Source organism: Ornithodoros turicata, chromosome 6, assembly GCF_037126465.1.
Source record: "Ornithodoros turicata isolate Travis chromosome 6, ASM3712646v1, whole genome shotgun sequence".
NCBI lineage: Eukaryota > Metazoa > Arthropoda > Arachnida > Ixodida > Argasidae > Ornithodoros > Ornithodoros turicata.
In genome coordinates this window covers 70,217,265-70,235,900 of record NC_088206.1, presented here as the reverse complement: position 1 = coordinate 70,235,900, position 18,636 = coordinate 70,217,265, and the positions used below count along the sequence as shown (strand labels likewise).

Genomic DNA, 18,636 nt, shown 5'->3' with positions numbered 1-18,636 from the left:
TTAGCCACCGGTAGTCGCTGGCCTTGAATTAGTTCGAAACAGTGTGCGTCATTACTCTCAAGCAGACGACAGGCAGATCGTATGCAATGCCATCATGCGATAGCAGCCGACGGTCTGCTACGGGTCGTCGTCTGCTTTGAATCGCGAAGCAGGCTATTCAAAGCAGACAGGCGTCTGCTTTGAATCGTCTGTTTTGCATGACTACAATCGATCCGTTCTTCGGTTCTGCACCAATCTGTAATCTGGGTATGGTTGCAGTTTCTGTCTTTGCGGTTCCGCCGATTCTGTATTCTTATTGTATTTCACATTTCCATCTACTCTCCATTAAATCAACCAATCAATCTCTCGGACGTCAATAATATGAAGCATTACACGCATGTACATTGTTTTTCCAGGTGTTCCAGAGAACGAAACCAGAGAATTTCCGCCTGAAAGCCCAGGTTGGTCTGGTACGTTGCCTACGCATGAGCAGTGAATACGCCCGCCATAAATGTTTCGCTTTTGGCTGCGCTGGGCCGTGGAATAACGTGCTCTCTTGCGCAAGAACGATTATCGTAGCTGACCCCTAGGGCGAGGGAGGTCTCTGACCTGCGCGCCCCCTAGAAACCACCTAACTCCTTCAGAGATTCCTCATCTGCGAACTAGTGACGTTGACGCCACTTCGTGACTCATACAGTACGCTGAGAGTTAGCGCAGCACCGTCTCCGTAGCGGACCGTTTTTCAGCCGAGACCTCGCGACTGGTAACCGCGCTGGCGCTACGTCACACTGATCTAGCAGCTGATTACGTCACGACAGGTGAACAGGCCGGGCTTCCGCCGCAGCGCTCATGGCTGTTCTTTTTGCTTTCTTTTTTTTTTCGTTTTTCGAGCGTTTTTATAAGCTAAAATTGCGCGATAATGAGACACCGTTCAACAAAAAAAGTTGTGCATCGTGTCTCCCGAAGTCGATGTATGGTGCGGAGTTTAGAGCAACGCTCAGTGTCATTTATTTCTCCTTTAACGCATATTCAGTACAGGGACGAACTACTACCTGCCTAAATGAAACCTTTAATACGCAAACACAGTTCCAGGTAACCTGATTTATGCCGGTACTTTATCTCTGCAGATGACGTTCCATCTATAGTGGAGCTGCCGGTTAGAACTTACCCTGGAAATATAAGCAGAAGTAAGTATCGATTGCAACGGGGCGTTCACACGTTGAGTTACACGGATGTAGTTGTGGCCGGAAAAGAGGATACCAGGAAAAAATATTTAAAGTAAGACCTTTTGCATAAACGGCGACTCAGCAACCGTGTCCCGTTATGCCAGTCGTAATAGTTCTTTGAAAGAAACTTCCCAATCAGAAGATTCATTTCTTTTTCTGTTTTTGGCTTCGGTTCAAAGAGAAACGCTATACGTTCTCCAGTATTTTTCGATGAAGCCGATATATAAAAGACCAGTTTATTTCACAAATAACCGCAATAGTCAGCAAATACTCCACTCGCCATATCATACTGGAGTTCTACGACGTTTACGCGTACTTCCTGTTCGGAGACTACGGAGATAGTTTCGTACACGGTTCCAGATTACAGATAGTTCTCCCACTTGATGGCAATACAAACGGTACACGGTTCCAATAAAAGCTATACCAGGTTTTTTGTACATTTAAATGTGTCGTTATAACAATGTGTAACATTCAAAATGCTGTAAATCCATTTTCTTATTTTTTATTTTTTTACACAAAGTGATACCACTGGATCGCGTTTTCTTTTCACTCGGAAAAGGTTACAACCTGACGACGTGCGGTGTGTCGGGACGTTTCGGCCCCTCGCCCAAGGACTGCAGCGAGAACTACACGAACGTCACGCGGGTGCAAGTTCTTACGAAAAGCACCTACGCAGGAGTTCAAGTATGGAAAGTCCCGGAGTCTGGCCTATATACGTGAGTACAATACCGTCTCTATTCTAGGCTAGATGGACCTACAGGGGGCGACACCGTCACCTTTCTAGTGTGGATAACACGCCGGCCGATGTTCGGAGTTGATGGTTCTTTTCCGTAATTCTTGTGTATACGAATTCGCCGGAAGATCACTTATGCCGCGATGGTACGATACTGTTCGGATCCCCAGTGCTCCGCCTACTGCACAGAACGCGGAATAAACGAGTGAAAGCAGACGACGCGAGGAAGCTATCCACACTACGGTAGTTCATCGTTTCTCCGCAGCGCGCCGACACCGTTCGATCTCGGAGCGAAAACGTGAGTGCAATACCCTCTTGCGTCCACGAGTCACCGTACTTACTTAATGGGGGTACTAGTATACAAGGTCCTTTGTGTGTGTGTGTGCGCGCGCGCTCTCCTACGTTGCTGCCGGTGAAAGTTTTCAAAAACGATATTGGCGTAAAACAGTACGTAATGCCTCCAAACCGACGCAATATTGCTAGACCAGGAAAAAACACAGCGCGACAACAACCACCACGGGAGGAACATAAGACACACACGGGCGCTAAAGGGTATGCTTTTTCCTGGTCTAGCAATGAATTACCAACTAGACCAACAAAGCATTTTGTTGAACGACGCAATATGTTCACCCCGCTCTTTCGTGCTCTTGAACCGCCCTGCGATGCCCTGCCGACAATGGTGACACGTCTTTATGACGTGGCCGGCCGTCAACCAATCAAAATGCGGGATGCTTATAGATTAATTTATCGCATTATCTGGAAGTGAGGCAAATTCTAGACATGTTTTTCCACTCAGAAACCCCGAGATACCACGTTCAAACTGCACCAAAGATCCGCAATGATTCATTTCATGTGTGGACTGGTGGCTTCAGCGCAGTATTGCTCCGTGACGTCACCGCGACGTTCCCACAACCGCGATGCAGCTTGCCTCGACGGAGGCCCGTCATTGGCTAGAGGAGTCCAAATTGTCCAGTGACTGAAACGCAGCGCTGCTACTCGTGGGTACATAGTGACGTAGCTTGGTTTCCAGAGGAAGGGAGAGTCGCGTGGATTGTGTAAAAGTGTTTTGTTTTTTCTTCGCGTTGAACGATTTTTCGCGAAAAATCTTCAAAAAAAATTTTTGCACATTTTTTTTTGTGCCGCAACTTTTTCGCGCGAAGAAAGAGCCTCACTTCTTAAGAAAGTCAATGGGGAATTTTTGTTCGTAGGGTTCTCGTAAACTTCGCTAAATTCCTACACGAAACTGGTACAGTCGTGTTCCTCTCGAGTTTATCTAGGGAATGACGCGTTTCCTAGGGAAGGGAAGACCTGAAGCGATTCACCTGATTTTTGGCGAATTAAAGTTTGTGAAAATTTCAATACGTAGGAGTATGGGAGATGCAACACAATCGCTTCTCTCGGCACGCACGGACGCGATATATGAGCCAAAATGATGTCATTCCCTAAAGTAACAGTCGTGGAATTGATTGCAATCAACAAATTCGGAAAACTTGCTGCAGTTTTCCAGATCCCTGCGTATGAAAATAATGGTTTTGTCGTTTGCTAGCATGCTCTGCAAGCTGGCGCCGATTACAAGACAAAGCAAGTAAGGAAAACAAAACAAAACAAAAATTCCGACGGTGCCGCCATCCCTCGCCGGAAACGAACGTAACTAGATCGCGATGAATCCGCCTTAAGTACCCCCGAAGTAGATACACTGACGTCACCGAGAAACATAAGCGCACGTTTTCCGCAAATTCCGTTTCTCAACCATGTCCTCCACCAAACCGCGAAAATATGTCCCACGCGAAATTAACAACTTTTACAGTATGCTTTTGGGTGGCGTTATTTGTTTGGTAAATTCGCTCGCTAGAACAAAAGGAACTACATATTTGGACATTGCGACCCACATTCTTTCATGGAGGATGATCAGAGCTGAGTGCGGGTAAGCGAATTCGTACCCACACCCGCACTGCCCCGCAGACGTGGCACCCGCAACTCGGAGCGTGTGGTGCGGGTATTCCGGCACTATACCCGCGAACACAATCCGGTAAAACTGTATTTTACCCGCAACGAGGCCGATTTTTTTTACCCGCAATCGCAAAACTGCGCGGGTATACCCGCACCCCTGCTCACCTGTAACTGGAGAATGTTTGCCGGGCTGTTGAGTGCCCCATTAATTATCCACGAATTGTGTACCTTTCAAGCTGCAGTTGAAATCCCCGGTGTAGTGAAGCTGTAAACGTACAAGATCCCCGAGAAATATTTTTCTTAAAATCAGTACCACGAAAAGAAGAGGAACGCCACTGTCAAGATAGTAGGCACACCTATCGCCATCGGCATCCCCAAGCCCCAGAAGGAGCCAAAGCCAAACTTCAGATCGTTCATCAGATCTACTCGATATGTCTATGTATTCGGACATTCCTTTGTAACTATGTAATCATTGAACATCCCACTTCCTTGCCCAGAGCTTCATACGAAATGTTTCCGCAAAAGCATCAGATGAAATACCCAGTAAAATGAAGTTATAACGGTTCTCCTTTGTTAATCGGCCAATATCCCCGGGAAATCTTTCTCCTTAAATTAGTAACAGAAATACGAGAGAAACTTAAAGGTTTGCTTTGCCATCACTTTTCTCACGAGCCCCGGGCAAAATGTCTCCAAGCTTCACGTCTGAAATCCCCGGTAGCATGACGCAGGCATAAGCTTACAATATGGTTCTGCTTTTGTCAATAGCATCCACTAGTTGGAATTCTCCGTATAAAAATCTCCAAGGTTCTATTTGCCATGATATAAGCAGTACAGCTCTAATGTAGCTTCTGATGATGACATTGCACAGCTACAAAAGCTTTCTTCCGCTCATCATACTTCCGTGTGCGCGTTTGCAAATAGCTCGCCTAATTGTCGAGTAAATTATTTCGCAATGTTGAGAGTATTGAAATGAACTTGATGAAGACAAGTCACAAGCCCACGGGCTTAGGCGTGCCCGTTAATGTTATGTATCTATAATAATAATAATAATAATAATAATAATAATAATAATTGGGGGTTTACGTCGCGTGACAACTGAGATCATGAGCGACGCCACAGCAATCGGTCTATGGATTGCTTTTGCCCACCTGAGGGTTCCTTAACGTGCGATGAAAGCTCATCACACGGCACCCCGTATTTAACGTCCCTCGCGGAAGACGGTGTGTCTAAGCAACTTGTACCCCGTTATGTGTCTAATGTGAAATTAACGAATAAATAAAAATCAAAAAGTGTTTGTCACGTAAAAGCTCCGAGCTACTCCCGGGATAAACAAACAACCCGAGGTTCTCGATTTTCTCGTGTTGGTCATTGTTTCCCAATTTCCTCATCACTTTCTCATTATTTCTCCCGTCAACAAAACCGATGTTACGAACAAAAAAAAAAAAAAATCCATCCCCATACGGGCCGTATGAACGCATGAAAACCAGTTTTGCTTCGTTAACCAACGTCACTTCCTGAAGACGACTTCATTTCCGGTTTTTCTGTCTTTCTACTCCTTCCCCCACATAATCGGCGCGTAATTACTGTGGCCACATAATAAAGCGTCGGTGATGTCGAGGCTTAGGAAAAGCTTAAACAATGCACGGCCGCCAAGATTGGCTCACTGCGACGAGGGACAAAAACTGTGCTCCCACAAGGTACATATATGTGTCTTTCTTTTTGGCCTGCCCTAAGCCTTATTGCACTCTCTGTGTACTGATTATTTTGCTTTCCTCCGTCCTTGCATTTTGCGTTCTGAGACTACAAATACTCGGAGTACTAATAAAATAAAGTCAAATACAATACAATAAAACTAACCTAAACTGAACTAAACTAAACTAAACTAAAAGTACTAGAAACGCAAATACTCTTTGAACCTTTGGGAAAAGTTGAGAATATCGAAAGTTTAATCGAAGCACTTTTCTCTTGCTTTTCTTTTTCGCGGAACTGCCGTGCTTTCTGTTTCCTCTCCTTTTAATTCCACGTGGAGCACTAATGCTACACACACAAAAAAAAAAAAGAAAGAAAGAACGAAAGAAAACAGCGAGATAAGTGCTCTATGCTCGTGCTACATATATATGTGTAATGCATTGATGATGAATTGTACGCGCCTTACTACTCATCTGCGCATGCGCAGAGTGAATAAGTTATGTCTTCATAACATGTAACGTTCTAAACGTGACCCTCATGACGTCGATCGACAGATGACGGCTCGAAGTATCAACAAAACACCCTATAATATTACCCTATAAACAGTGTCTTAACAGACATTAATTTTTACCGCAGTATGCATTCTTGAGGTACCTGAACTACAAGAATACCTCCCGCATCGGAGAGCACGAACTTTGATAAGTCGCAACAATGTAACACGAGAAAGATATGGAATGGTCTTATAACAACAATCACATCCGTCCACGCTGACACCGTAATCTATAACACATGCCAGAAAGAAAAACAAACAGCGCCTTGTGGCTATTTGCACTGGCAACTCTGTAGTGACGTCATCTAGCCGCCCAAAGGCGTAATAACATCTCTCATCCTTTTACGTCCTTACAAAAGGCAAAGAAGACGTTTCCTATCAAATTACTCGCTGGTGCCCCAGGCGAGAGAATCCTGGCTCTGTGGAAACACTCCCGTCAACGAATGGAGGACACTTTCAGCTGATTGTGAGGAGAAAAGAGGAAGCAGAAGACATTTGATATCTTCCTTCGTGGGGACCTTATTGCGTCATCAGGGAGCCCGTATGGCTCTTCCAAGAAAACCAATCTTGTAGGAAGCATTTGCTCTTGTTATGTGCTCGCGAACCTTCCCCATCGGTACTTTTGGCGGTTGGAGATTTGTTGCGTGTAAAATGTTCTGCTGCTCTCCGCTAGGTGTCACTATAAGGTGCTCTTACATAGCAAGCCTGCATGCGCGTTATCCTCCTCCCCTACTCTTACATATCCGAAACATCGCGTGTCACTCAACTCATCGAAGCATGACAAACGTGTGGAACGGAGACACGACAACACGACAACGCGACAGAGAAGACTTGAGGGAGACCGGCAAACTAGAGTTCCTCATCATCTACACATAATCTAAACACATAGTAATAAATTATTCTGAAGTAATAAAGATAAAGTGACTTAAAACTATTTTCGGTAAACGTATCTTACCACTCCACAATTCAACTTACGTTAAATAAATTTCTTAGAAAATTTCCCGAAAGCTACTCCGTTTATTTCTGCATAAAACTCATAACCCTATATACCTTTAGTAATAAGGCTTCTGTACGAGACGATACACTCTAAGAAAAATGCGGGAAATTGGAGAGATATTAGAGCTTCCAGTGTACTAGATCGCAATTATTCACGAGTTTGGTCTCCTGACCCTCAAATTTGCCCCTCAGCGCTCCAAATAAACTTCGCATGAACTTCTGTCCCGCGCCGTAAAATTCCGTCCATTCAGTCCCGCAATGGGCTAACGGTTGCGGCAGCGAGTCTAGCCTCCAACATGACTAAAATTACAATCTCTTTTCTCACACTATCTGCAAACTAACTAAGACTACTACTTTCTTTTTCTTCTTACCGTTTGTGTACATCGTGGCACCCCACCCGTTAGATTCCACCCCATTTAGCACCGAAACGCTCAAAAGCCATCTCGCCAGTCGCAACGCCTTCATCGCGAAGACTAAATTCGCGCTAAACAGACTACGGAGGCGCTTTGGCAACGAGTTATGTAACCCACAGCGGAGAGTTAGCTAGAGCGCGCAGGAGCTGGCGGTCATTAGGGGGCGAAAAACCGCTCCTGCCAAATGAGCCGCCTAATCTAATCTAATCTTCCCGCAGGGTATTTGCTCAAGGAGCCCGCGGAGGCTTGTCCGTGGGTATGTCCTGCAACACGTCGGGCACGCTCGTCCGGGCCACTTTTCACTGGGAAGCCGGAGAACGCATCCACGCTGTCGTTGGTCAAAGAGGTGCAGACGCCTGTGAGGTAGGCTGCGCTGCGGTGCATCACTGTATTGCGCTCCATGGCTTGTAGTTCCGGATCGCAGGTTCTTTTTTTTTTCTTTCTCTATTTTGTGCGATAGCGTGATATATTAAAAGGAATGGCTATATCTCTAGCAGGGTTGCGGAGTTGCCACTCCGGAGTTGGAATGATTCCGGAATCATTCCAGATTTAGCAGAGACCGGAATGGAATTGGAATGGAATGGCGGGAAACTGTCCTAGGAATGGGAATGGAATGGGAATGGAATGGTCTGGGTGCCCCGGTGGCAGTTTTGGTTTCAACGTGCTGGTTTCTGCCCTCGCACCCTTTGCACAGCACCTGCGCACGGTCAAGAGTGAAATAACCTTGTCTTTGTGCTTTTTTTCCGTGCTTAGCAATTCCCGCAATAAAAGAACAGTACCGGTAACCATACTGGAAAGTCCAGCAGTGCTAGAGTGCTCCTCTAGCACTGCTGGACTTGCCAGTATGGTTACGAGGTCCTTTTCACTTATTGAAGGAATTACCGGAATGGGAATTGGGATGCCGAGCCCTTCCAGGAGCGGGAACTCACCGTACCTTTTCATTCCGAGGAATTGAAATGAATGGAATTGGAACGGAATGGGAGAACCCATTCCGCAACCCTGATATCTTGGCATTGTGCCAAACGCGTTCAAACGCGATATCTTCATAGGGCCATCGTTGTCGGTAAATTTTTGGCGAAACTTCTTTGGGTTCTTTGGAAACTTCTTCTCTAGGGTTTCCTGCGTCCGCGGCTGCATGTGGCGCCACACCGTGTCACTCCTTTGAGTTAAACCCTTTCACTGTTCACAACTCGTGAAAGGGTTTAACTCAAATGATTGACAGGGCGTGGCCTCACATGCAGCTGTTCCCGCCGGGAACCCTCGACAACTTCCGGTTGCGCCTTCTGTTTGTAAACAGTGAAAGGGTAAATTGAAAGCATATTATCACGCGGCGGTGGCACGTGACATGTCACGTGGTTCCATAAAGCTGTCGCTCTAATACCGTTTGTGTGTCTTGTGGTTAATTTCATAGACGTATTATAATTTTACATATTTAACGTTTATTAATAAATAATAAAATTAATATTAATTATAACAGTAACTAGTTGTATTATCGACTAGATATTTATCTTTTATGTAGAATTGTGTTTATTTATTGACTGAATATATATGAATCAAAACTTGCGGTGCTCTCTCCTTGACCGTGCGTTCACAAAGATAGTGAGATATTTGACGAGCAGCACCCGAAACGATGTACTACAAAAAATTAGGTTGATTAATCGCACTTTATTTGTTATAATTATTTGCTACTTGCACTCGCTAAGTGTACACCGTAGTGTACGTTTAAGTACAAAGAGGGTCTGACCATCTCTCTTTTTTTTTTTTTTACCATTCTTGTCTTACAGAGCACGGAGCGAAAAATCGTGAGTACACGTTTTCCATTCCATATTTCTCGAGCTGCCTTGTACGAAGCAAGGTGCGCTGATTTAAATATTAACCTAATGACGTCACATAGAGATTTCGCGCCTTATGGTCGTTGGTATTGTGCCACCTATTGATTTATTTGAGATACGTCGGAGGGATTGAGACACTTAGTACTGACACAGCAGCGACAGCTTCGGCCCCCATCCCCTTTTTTTTTTTTTTTTTCTATCACATCACATCACAGCTTCGGCCATTCTGATTGGTTCTCCTAGGCACGTGATGTCTCCCGCTTCCGCCTCACTAAGGGAGCTTTTGACCATCATTTTGGCATGCGCGTCTCGCAAAAAGTGAGTGAAAAACCAAAACCGCAATTCACGCGCGGTTGAAAATACCGCACACTTCATTTTTTCTTTCTTTCTTGGAAATGGCCGCAGAGGCCTCGAATTCAGTACAATGCCACGTGTGCACTACTCTGTCTCCTCTTTAAGGAGTTTTCGTCAAATGTTAGGATGATTATCTTCGTTAATTAGATAGAAGAAAACGATGCTTTCTTTTAGCAGCATACTCAGAAACTCTAAGGAACAGTCTGCGAATGTTCCGTTTCCATCATTCTCGACATGACATTCGCATTTTCAATGACGGTAACGATGAAAAAAGTTTCGAAGTTTATATCATAACGAACAGAAGGACCTCATACAAAAGTGACTTCCCTTCAAAACAACGGCGGCCAAATGCATCTCTCTCTCTCTCTCTCTTTTCCTATTAAGTTTAAGGCGAAAGAGGAAAAGAAGTGTTCAAAGCGTGTGGAGAGGAGGATATTTCGCTTTAATCGGCCCCCCTGGTGACGCTGCCTCGAATGGATACGCATCCACTCTTGTGATGTTCAAAGGCTAAAGCTAAAGCGAAAAGTGGCATCACGTGACTTTATCAAGACGTGCATCAGCATTGGTCACCATACTACAGGGTGTTCAAAATTCAGCATTCACGAGCGCTACGCAAACACAGCGATGACAGGAAACCGGATGATAACTTTACGCTACTTGTGTTACTAACACTAACTACGTACTACGTTTCTTACTCAGGGTACAGAAAAATAGCACCAGTTTTCTTTCGTTCGCCTATTTATCAAGTGCTAGTGAAAGCTTAATTTTGAACACCCTGTATATACGAGGACATGAAAACCTAGTCCACAAGCAGGTCGAAGCCTTCTTCAGTGTAGCTCAGTTTCCACGTTTTTCAAAACCAACCTGCCATGACCAGAGCCGCTCCCATGAGCGGGGCCAGTCGCCTCGGGCGCCGAACGGCAGGTCCTGGCATGTTGTTTGTACAGTATAAAGCGGGAATGAAGAGAATTTGAGTTTACAATCTCTGCAGTGCAAATGAGCGTTTTCTTTTCCTTGTTTACAGAGTTTCTGACGGCACTGAGAGAGAGAGAGAGAGAAAAGAGAGGGAGGGGGAGCGCTTGACGTTTACACTGCCCGGAACGCAAACACGCGTGGGGGATGGCTCTGACCATGACAAACAATCGCATTATCAGCGTACCGAACACAAATACCCGCTTCAGCGTCAATTTAAAATATTTATCGCAATTCCCAGTTTATAAAATTTACTTCACCGTTTCGTTATGCTTAAAATATACTCGAAATACTTTCCGATATCTTTTTGTCTATCGTTGGGGCTCACGCGCGCGAATTCTTTCGTTATAGCTTTAAAAAAAAAAAAAGTTCTTTCTTTCTTCCTTCTTTTCGACCGCAGCGCCTCTACTGTCAAGACGCAACGAAACTGTCGGCGCTATCCAACATCCACATGCTTTCCCGCGGAGGGGGAGGAGGAGGAGGCGGAGCAACGGCACTCTACAAGGTACGTCACACTTTTTAAAACGAGTAATTATTTACAAAAAAAAAAGTATAAGACACATACGAGAAACAAATAACTTCACTGGCGATTTAGCGGTAAATGCGAGAGAAATGCTTTAGTATTAACCGTCTTTTTCTGGTCCACACTTGACTTCCGGGTATCCACTTCCAGTCAATGCTTGATTTCCGGCTTGACACTTTCAATTACTATATGTAAGTCCCCTTAATTAGTCTCAATTACTTTCAATTACCCCTGTAATTAACCTTTAATTACCTTGATCTTCCGGGAATAATCTTGAATTCCCTTAATTACCATTAATTACGTTTACTTGCCTTAATTACTCTCAATTCCCCTTTAATTGACGTTAATTACCTCTAATAACATTTAATTACCTCCGGTATAACCTGCAGTTACGTTGGGTAATCTTTAATTTCATTTAATCTTTCTCTTAATTACATATATAGCTTAACTCATTACCTTTAAACTACCTCTAATTTCCTTCAATCACTTTCACCTCTTACTCTTAATTACCTTCGACTACTTCAATCCCAAATCATTTGCCTCCATGTACATTTACCCTCTTATATCCCCTCTCATGTCCACTTAATACCTCTGTCTCGGTGAGGCTTCACTATCTCACACACGTATACACAAACACACATACATACACACAGCTTTTTCCATTTTGACTCTCCAAATGCTTACGCATGAAAACGAACAAAATCAAACAGTAACATATTGAATGAGAAACCCCGCAGCGAGAAACCCCAAGCCGTCGATGATCGCCTTTCGTGGGTGTTGTGAGGTTTCGCTCTTCTCTTCCCGCAGTATTTTCGACTTCGTAGTTTCTAGTTTTCATGTTTTGCTTTGCTAAAAAAATATAAAAAATAAAGAAGATAAAAAGTATTACAAGGATTGGTCACTTCGCAACACGCGTGACAAGCGTAGACCTTCCATTCACTGCGAATGCCTCTGCTAGTGAGCTTCCTTACTGTGACGATGCGTTGTGCAGAGAAGTCCACCTTAAGGCATTAAGTGACGGAGTTACGCTTTATAGCACCGATAGTATCAGTGTATACAAAAAGCCGCCCCCCCACCGCCCTTACACAAAAAAAAAGAAAAGAAAAAAAAAAGACAAGTGCAGTATAACCGCAGTGTCGAAATCAAAGTAAAAAATAAAACGAAATGAATTATGGGGCAAAAAGAAAAGAAATAAGCCAGGATACGGTACGCCAGTTTACTGAAGAAGTAAACTAAAGTAGAAAGCTTTACTGTCCACAGCTTTTGAGTGTTGTTTGATCTTTGAGGAGCTGACTGGTCCCTTCTTACTACCGCACCTATGTACGCTGATTTCGAGTAGAGCACTAGCGCCACACCTTGCCGCGCGCAGCATTCGCGCGTCCGAGTCGCGTGCGTCCCACGCGGCCCACATGACTGAGATACCCCGAGGTGAAAGGTCGGCGGAGTTTCTTTTCGGTACTGAGATTCATTAGCGAAAGCTCGTTACCAGAAATACGACGAGAATGCACTTTCGCTAATTAGGGCCAATGGACGTCATCTCTCGATGTGACGCTAATAAAGCCGCAGGACGAGTCAATATTTGCGCTAGAATTCCGACGTTCCTCCACCCCGAGGGAATCGGATTAGAAGTGGGATTATAATGGTCTTCCCCCAACATAGCTCGGTTAGCGGAGACGCGCAAGGTGCGGTGGCTTTATCCGGCGTTTATATATATCTTCGACGGCGCCAAAAACATTCCCTTGCGAGTGTTTATAACGGCTCTTGTTGTTAATCGGCACTTTAAATAAATACCGAATACTACAATATCGCGGACTGTACGCGTCTCCGTATATCCCGCCGAAGCAGCTCCGTGGCCCACTCCGTTAGAAACGTCCGCGAGGTTCGGGACGTAGCGTTTGTTTTAGTAACCTTTAATTTAACGTAATTATACTCATTTTATTAATGAAGTCAAATAACAATTAATTAGCAAATTAATTGTTATTTTAGTTAATTAATTAAATGAACATTAACATTCATTAATGAACAATTAAAGTAACGCGAATTAATTTAACTCTTCACGATACCCTCACGCCAAGACGTTCCACGTGATTTCTTGTTATCGTCCAGATCAGGAATACGTGAATTCAGAACGTTAAAGAGAAGGTGACGTAGAAGAAAGGAGTAATGTCGTTTATCTTTTGGGGATCTAGGGGCGCTGGGGAGTAAGGTTGAGCGTCAAGGGACTAAAATAGGAAGTAATTGCAATCCAGGGGACTAGAAGCTGTAATTGCTCACTAATGTACTTCTCTGCTTAGTACATACATAGTTACATACACATAGTTCGGACTCCCTCTATGTGTTGAAAGAAGAACTCTGGCTGGTTGGTAAAAGTAAATGCAGTAGTAACGGCTGTGCTGTCCACAGTTCACTCTGGGCGATTAACCACCCTGTACGGGCTCTACGGGAAGATTAGGAGGCCCTAGCTCGGCTAACCTCTCTATTAACTCATAATAAAGAAACAAAGAAACGGGGTAGCGAACGTAGGCAATGTGAACGCAGGAAAAGAATAGGTGTTATAAGGTATGTTCATTGGCCCCTCATGGGTTAAAAAAAAAGTGGCTGGTAATTTTTTGATGTGAACATGCTTTTCAGAAGGAGTAATATGGTTTGGGATCCATCGCAAAGAGATCAGATAGTATGTATGAAGGAAGTGTAGGTTGTCCTATCAAGTGCGTTAGTTTAGAGAATGCAAAGAAAGCGTGGTGTAAAAAATTCCACTGTCATGTGGAGAAGTGTATATTGGAGAAACGTCGCGATGCATAAATATAAGCCACGGAGAGCATAGAAAGAAAAAAAAGAAGAAAACAATGACACAGTAGTTCCCTAACTGAACACCAGTCGAGATTTTTTTTTAATTGGCTGTTAGCGCCGCGAAGCAACTGCGGCTATGAGCGACGTACAGATGTGGACAGACGGAGAGAGGATAGCAGGAAGGAGTGGGGGACAGTGGGGTTAGTATGCGTCCTGGGCCGACCCAGTCGAGATGTAAGAATTGTGATGCGTTATTTAAGAGCACAGAGGTACTAAAAGTATGTAAGGGGAAAGGGCGTAAGAGGAAAGGGCGAGGCATATTAAGATACACGATGAGAGCTGCGTGAGTTTCCCGTCGGTACTATGTAGTGATAAGATACATCTGGAGGCTTAGGGGTGCGACGAGCTGGTTTAACCAACCAATCAACAACGGGAAGGCTTCAGTTAAAAACATGCTACATGTCTAACTAAAACTGTGTTGGAAGTGCAGTGCTTCAGTGTGTCTCGTCGACTTTTAGTCCCCGTCTGATTGCACACGTTTTACCGATTTTAATGATTAACCGCCCGTATTTGACTACCACGTACAGCCTTGTTAGTGAAACAGGTATCCTTTCGTACCCTTTTCCTACACGTCCCCTTTTCTTTCTATTAGGTGGACGTGAAAACAGGCGAGCTCATTCCCCTGGTGGTAGCAGCTGGCGGGGGAGGAGCAGCCGGTGCTAACGGTGCACCCCCTACAAACGCTAAAGGGCGAGGGTTTCAGGAAGCGCAGTCGCCTGGTAACGGTCTGTCCGCACCAGAAAGGAGGGGAGCAGGTAAGTACCTATTACACAGGTACTCTGTATCAACAATGATTCAGGATTTTGGCTCGTGTGCCAATACAAAGAATGACCCGAAGTTAATTCTCCATGCCTACAAATAACTTCCAAATTGTGAGAGCACGACGAAGAGGTGCGCGCGGTCTGCCTCCCGTTTGACAACATTGTTCCTCAAGATTAAACATCGTAACGGCGCACAAGACAAGGACGAGGGGAGAACGGAGACACACTGTTCAAAGCCTTATTTATGGCTGACCACTCGAGAACCCATAACAAGCAAGCAAGCAGAACTGTTCCTCAAGGGCCGCCTTCCGTCACCGCGCCAGCCAAACACACGGGACCTAGAAGGTGTCCGACCGTTGCTAGGTGACGAAAGCTCGCGTGCGTGACGACGTCACGTACTCTCGGAGAAACCGAAACTATCAAGGATTGCGCTCTTTCAAAACAATCTGTTGAAAAGCATTACGTTCGCTGAGGGTGTTTATATTAGGCTTACCGAGTCTTTGTGCGACACTGAGCTGATTATATTTATTTATTTAATACAATTTATTATACGGAGTAAACCACAAAAATTACGAATCAGACATATATTTGTGTGACATGAAATAAACGCGACTCGCTCCTGGTCCCCAACAACACCGGATATCCTCTGGATGTACGAATAATGTCTTAACGAGTTCGTACGTCCGATCGATGTCTCTCAGATATCCGTCAGACGTACAAATCCGTTGGGAGATTATTCGCACATCCTGAGGACATTCGGTGTTGTTGGGGGGGGGGGGGGGTGAACTACCCCAGTTAAAAGCTGGCATACATTTTTAGTTGGACCGAAAAAGAACCATTATGTACGCCTCTACAGGTGGAGGCGGCGGTTGGAACGACAGTGCCGCCCCCGAACCGCCGCCGGAAACCAGTGTCGGCCGATCCCTCGTCGAAGGCGGCATCGGAGGGCTGGTGTGCCTCGCAGCCGATCTGTGGAACACGAACGGCGGATTCGGAGGTGGTGGCGGTGGCTGCGCCGCGGGAGGAGGAGGTGGAGGATGGAAAGGGGGAGACGCAAGCCTAGTGGACAGCGCACACTCCAACGGACAAGGAGGAACGTCCTATGTCCATCCTGAGAGCATAGATGGTGCCCTGCTGCCGTCCACCTGCGTCCATCAGGATGGCATGCCTACTGAACAAGTGCGTATGCTCTCTGTAGTGGGAGCTATGCCGGTAGCGGCTTCCAAACAACTTAGAAGGGAAGTTAACGAAGAGTACAGGAGAAGAAGTGTGTTCCTTAAAGGGGTACAAAGGGTCATCCAAAATATTTTCAGTTTAAAACATCTGATGAAAGTATATGCATCAATTTGCCGAAGAGGACAAAAGGGTTTGATGCATGCATTTGTTTTTTAGAGAAAAAAAATCTACGAGCGGGCTACGGTCATTGTTCTCACCATGTATTCGTGGCACAATCCGCCTAAAAGCAAAAGCGGGAAGTTTATGGAGGAGGTCTATACTGCTTCGTCTATAGCCCCATGGCTCAATGTGGGCAGCCATATTGTCAAGCCGTAAACGGGTCTCCAAGCTGTTTAGGTTTTCATGAAAATGTGATGTCTTCCAGGGACATCGCTTAAAATACACGTACGTGTCGTCATCCAGGATAACCATTGAATAATAGATTCCCTCTTATAGAAAATTACTTAGAAAAACGAGATAATTACCGTAGACTTCCGTTTCGTGGAGTGTCCTTCTCGTTATAGCTTATGTATCCACAGAAGTCATCTGCACGTCCATAGGACGTCCTCGATGGGGCTATTCCTCGAAAGTCGGTCCATTTTGTTTCTATATTCAAATCTGTTGTATAATTTTCACCTAAAAACCTCACCTTTGCCGACTTTCGCGTGAACACCTGTAATCTTCGCGGGTTCGAATAATGCATTGCTTACAGTGTCGACCTTCTGTGTACCATAGTCTAACTTTGTCTGTTTTCTTCTCCTTACGACGATCGTGAAGCAGGGACTACCATCAGCGAACGGTGCCATAGTCATAGTGCCGGCGACGGGAGCAGACTGTCCTTGCAAGGATCTCTGCATGGTAGTTCACCTATGGCCGCCGACTTTCCGCTGCGCGTGCGCAAGAGGGTTACAGCTGGCGAGAGATGGGCTCACCTGTCAAGGTACCTATTAACCCCAACAACACCGAATGTCCTCAGGATGTACGAAAAATGTCCTAACGAGTTCGTACGTCCGATATCGGATATCCATCGGATGAACGAACTCGTTAGGACATTATTCGTACATCCAGAGGATATCCCTTGTTGTTGGGGACCAGTCTCGTCTATTGGTGTCCGCAACTTCAGACGAAAAAGATTGCGGTTCTAGACATAGCTTTGATGATCCTATCCGCCACTTGTCTTCCTTTACCAATAATGCGTTCTACAGTTGATGCAACAAGCTTATTCCGCGCTAAATACGCTCCTTCTAGTGGTTTGATGTTTAATGCCACACAGGCAGAGGTCGGATAGACGCTGCTCCTAAAAATTCCAAGCAGTGAAAAGGGCCAGCATATTTTTCGGGGAGAAGCTACTAAACAATGGAGAGTTACAACTCTAGAATGCAAAGGCAGCTGTATTCCATAAGTGCTTTACATGTACTAGGATAGTAGACACCACTTGTGGGAGCTGGCACTTATCGACAATCGCCGGCCAATCGGAGCTGCTGTAGCCTCTGGTCCGACCCGAGACAGCTTTCTATTTCAACCGCATCGCTGTATTTTATAGTTTTAACTATGCTTGCCTATATGACGAAAGTTACCTGATGCAGAAACCTTTCAAACAGCTCCGTAATAGTCTTCAAACACTTGCGAACTATTCTTGGAAAGCAAGTGCTGTCTGCAACACCCAGTATACGCAAGGCAAGATACAGTTAGGCCGTACGGGTAGAGCCAGCTCGAAAACTGAAATAATTATTTAACAGTTTTCTCATTCGTTCATTTTATTCATAAAGCAGCGTTAAAATTACGTTTTTTTAAGCATATGACTACCATATAGAATATTTGGCGTTCATCTTCATCTCACTTCCTTTTGTACCCAAGCAGCACAACATCTTGGCCCAATATTGGCAATACCGGCCCAATAATGCTCCAAGATTAGGCGAATATTGGGCCTCAACTGCCAATCTTGGTCCAATATTGGGCTGGCATCGCCAATATTGGTCCAATATTGGCGATGACAGCTCCATATTGGAGCAAGATTGGACCAATACTGGCAATGCCGGCCCAAGATTGGACCAATATTGGCAATACCGGCCCAATATTGGTTCAAGATTGGGCCAATATTGGACTAATTTTGGGCCAAGGTGTTGCGCTGCTTGGGTATAAGTGCGAGTATCCAGAACTGCATGCTTGCGTTGCAAACAGGAATAATCAGGAAGTTCTTTAGCTTTACCGTCTCTGATTTCAGGAATACCGCGAATTCAATTCAACGGAGGCTATCGTCTTCCCACTCACCATCTGGTGGTCATCATCCTCTGCATCGTGGTCACCGTGGCCGTCATCATCTTCTTCGTCGTTGGACGTGAGTTCATCAACAGATGTTACGTTGACGCCTGTAATAAGATATCCCTGTAACTCTTCATCTCACACATCACTAGTGACTTTGGATGCTAGTTCTAAGGGTAAAAGGAACCTTACGAGACTCGGAAGGACTATGAAACGTTGATGCTTCATGAGGAAGGTGTCTGTGGTCTAGGTCTAATGTCGTTCCAACGGAACTGTAATCAATGACTGTGATAGGCCGGAGGAAAATACTTATAGAAATTTAAGAGACAGC

General features: G+C 45.0%; 2 protein-coding genes across 5 annotated transcripts in view; one reads left to right on the top strand and one right to left on the bottom strand.

Annotated features, from left to right (window-relative positions):
- LOC135397253 (Kv channel-interacting protein 1-like) overlaps nucleotides 1–18,395 on the bottom strand; it is a 318,617-nt gene extending 300,222 nt beyond the window's left edge. The window contains exon 1 of the mRNA XM_064628703.1: nucleotides 18,315–18,395. The gene's annotated coding sequence lies outside the window, so the exon portion shown is untranslated. The remainder of the gene's footprint in view (nucleotides 1–18,314) is intronic.
- The window catches only part of LOC135397248 (leukocyte tyrosine kinase receptor-like), a 75,961-nt gene that overhangs the window by 34,454 nt on the left and 22,871 nt on the right, over nucleotides 1–18,636 (top strand). The window contains exons 8-17 of one of the 4 annotated variants that reach the window (XM_064628690.1): nucleotides 396–440; nucleotides 1,107–1,166; nucleotides 1,765–1,921; nucleotides 7,755–7,899; nucleotides 9,321–9,338; nucleotides 11,095–11,199; nucleotides 14,660–14,822; nucleotides 15,685–16,007; nucleotides 16,821–16,983; nucleotides 18,268–18,381. In XM_064628690.1, coding sequence (XP_064484760.1) covers nucleotides 396–440; nucleotides 1,107–1,166; nucleotides 1,765–1,921; nucleotides 7,755–7,899; nucleotides 9,321–9,338; nucleotides 11,095–11,199; nucleotides 14,660–14,822; nucleotides 15,685–16,007; nucleotides 16,821–16,983; nucleotides 18,268–18,381 — 1,293 coding nt within the window. Of the gene's footprint in view, nucleotides 1–395; nucleotides 450–1,106; nucleotides 1,167–1,764; nucleotides 1,922–7,754; nucleotides 7,900–9,320; nucleotides 9,339–11,094; nucleotides 11,200–14,659; nucleotides 14,823–15,684; nucleotides 16,008–16,820; nucleotides 16,984–18,267; nucleotides 18,382–18,636 lie in introns of all 4 variants that reach the window. The other 3 variants (XM_064628689.1, XM_064628688.1, XM_064628691.1) reach the window with 3 other exon arrangements.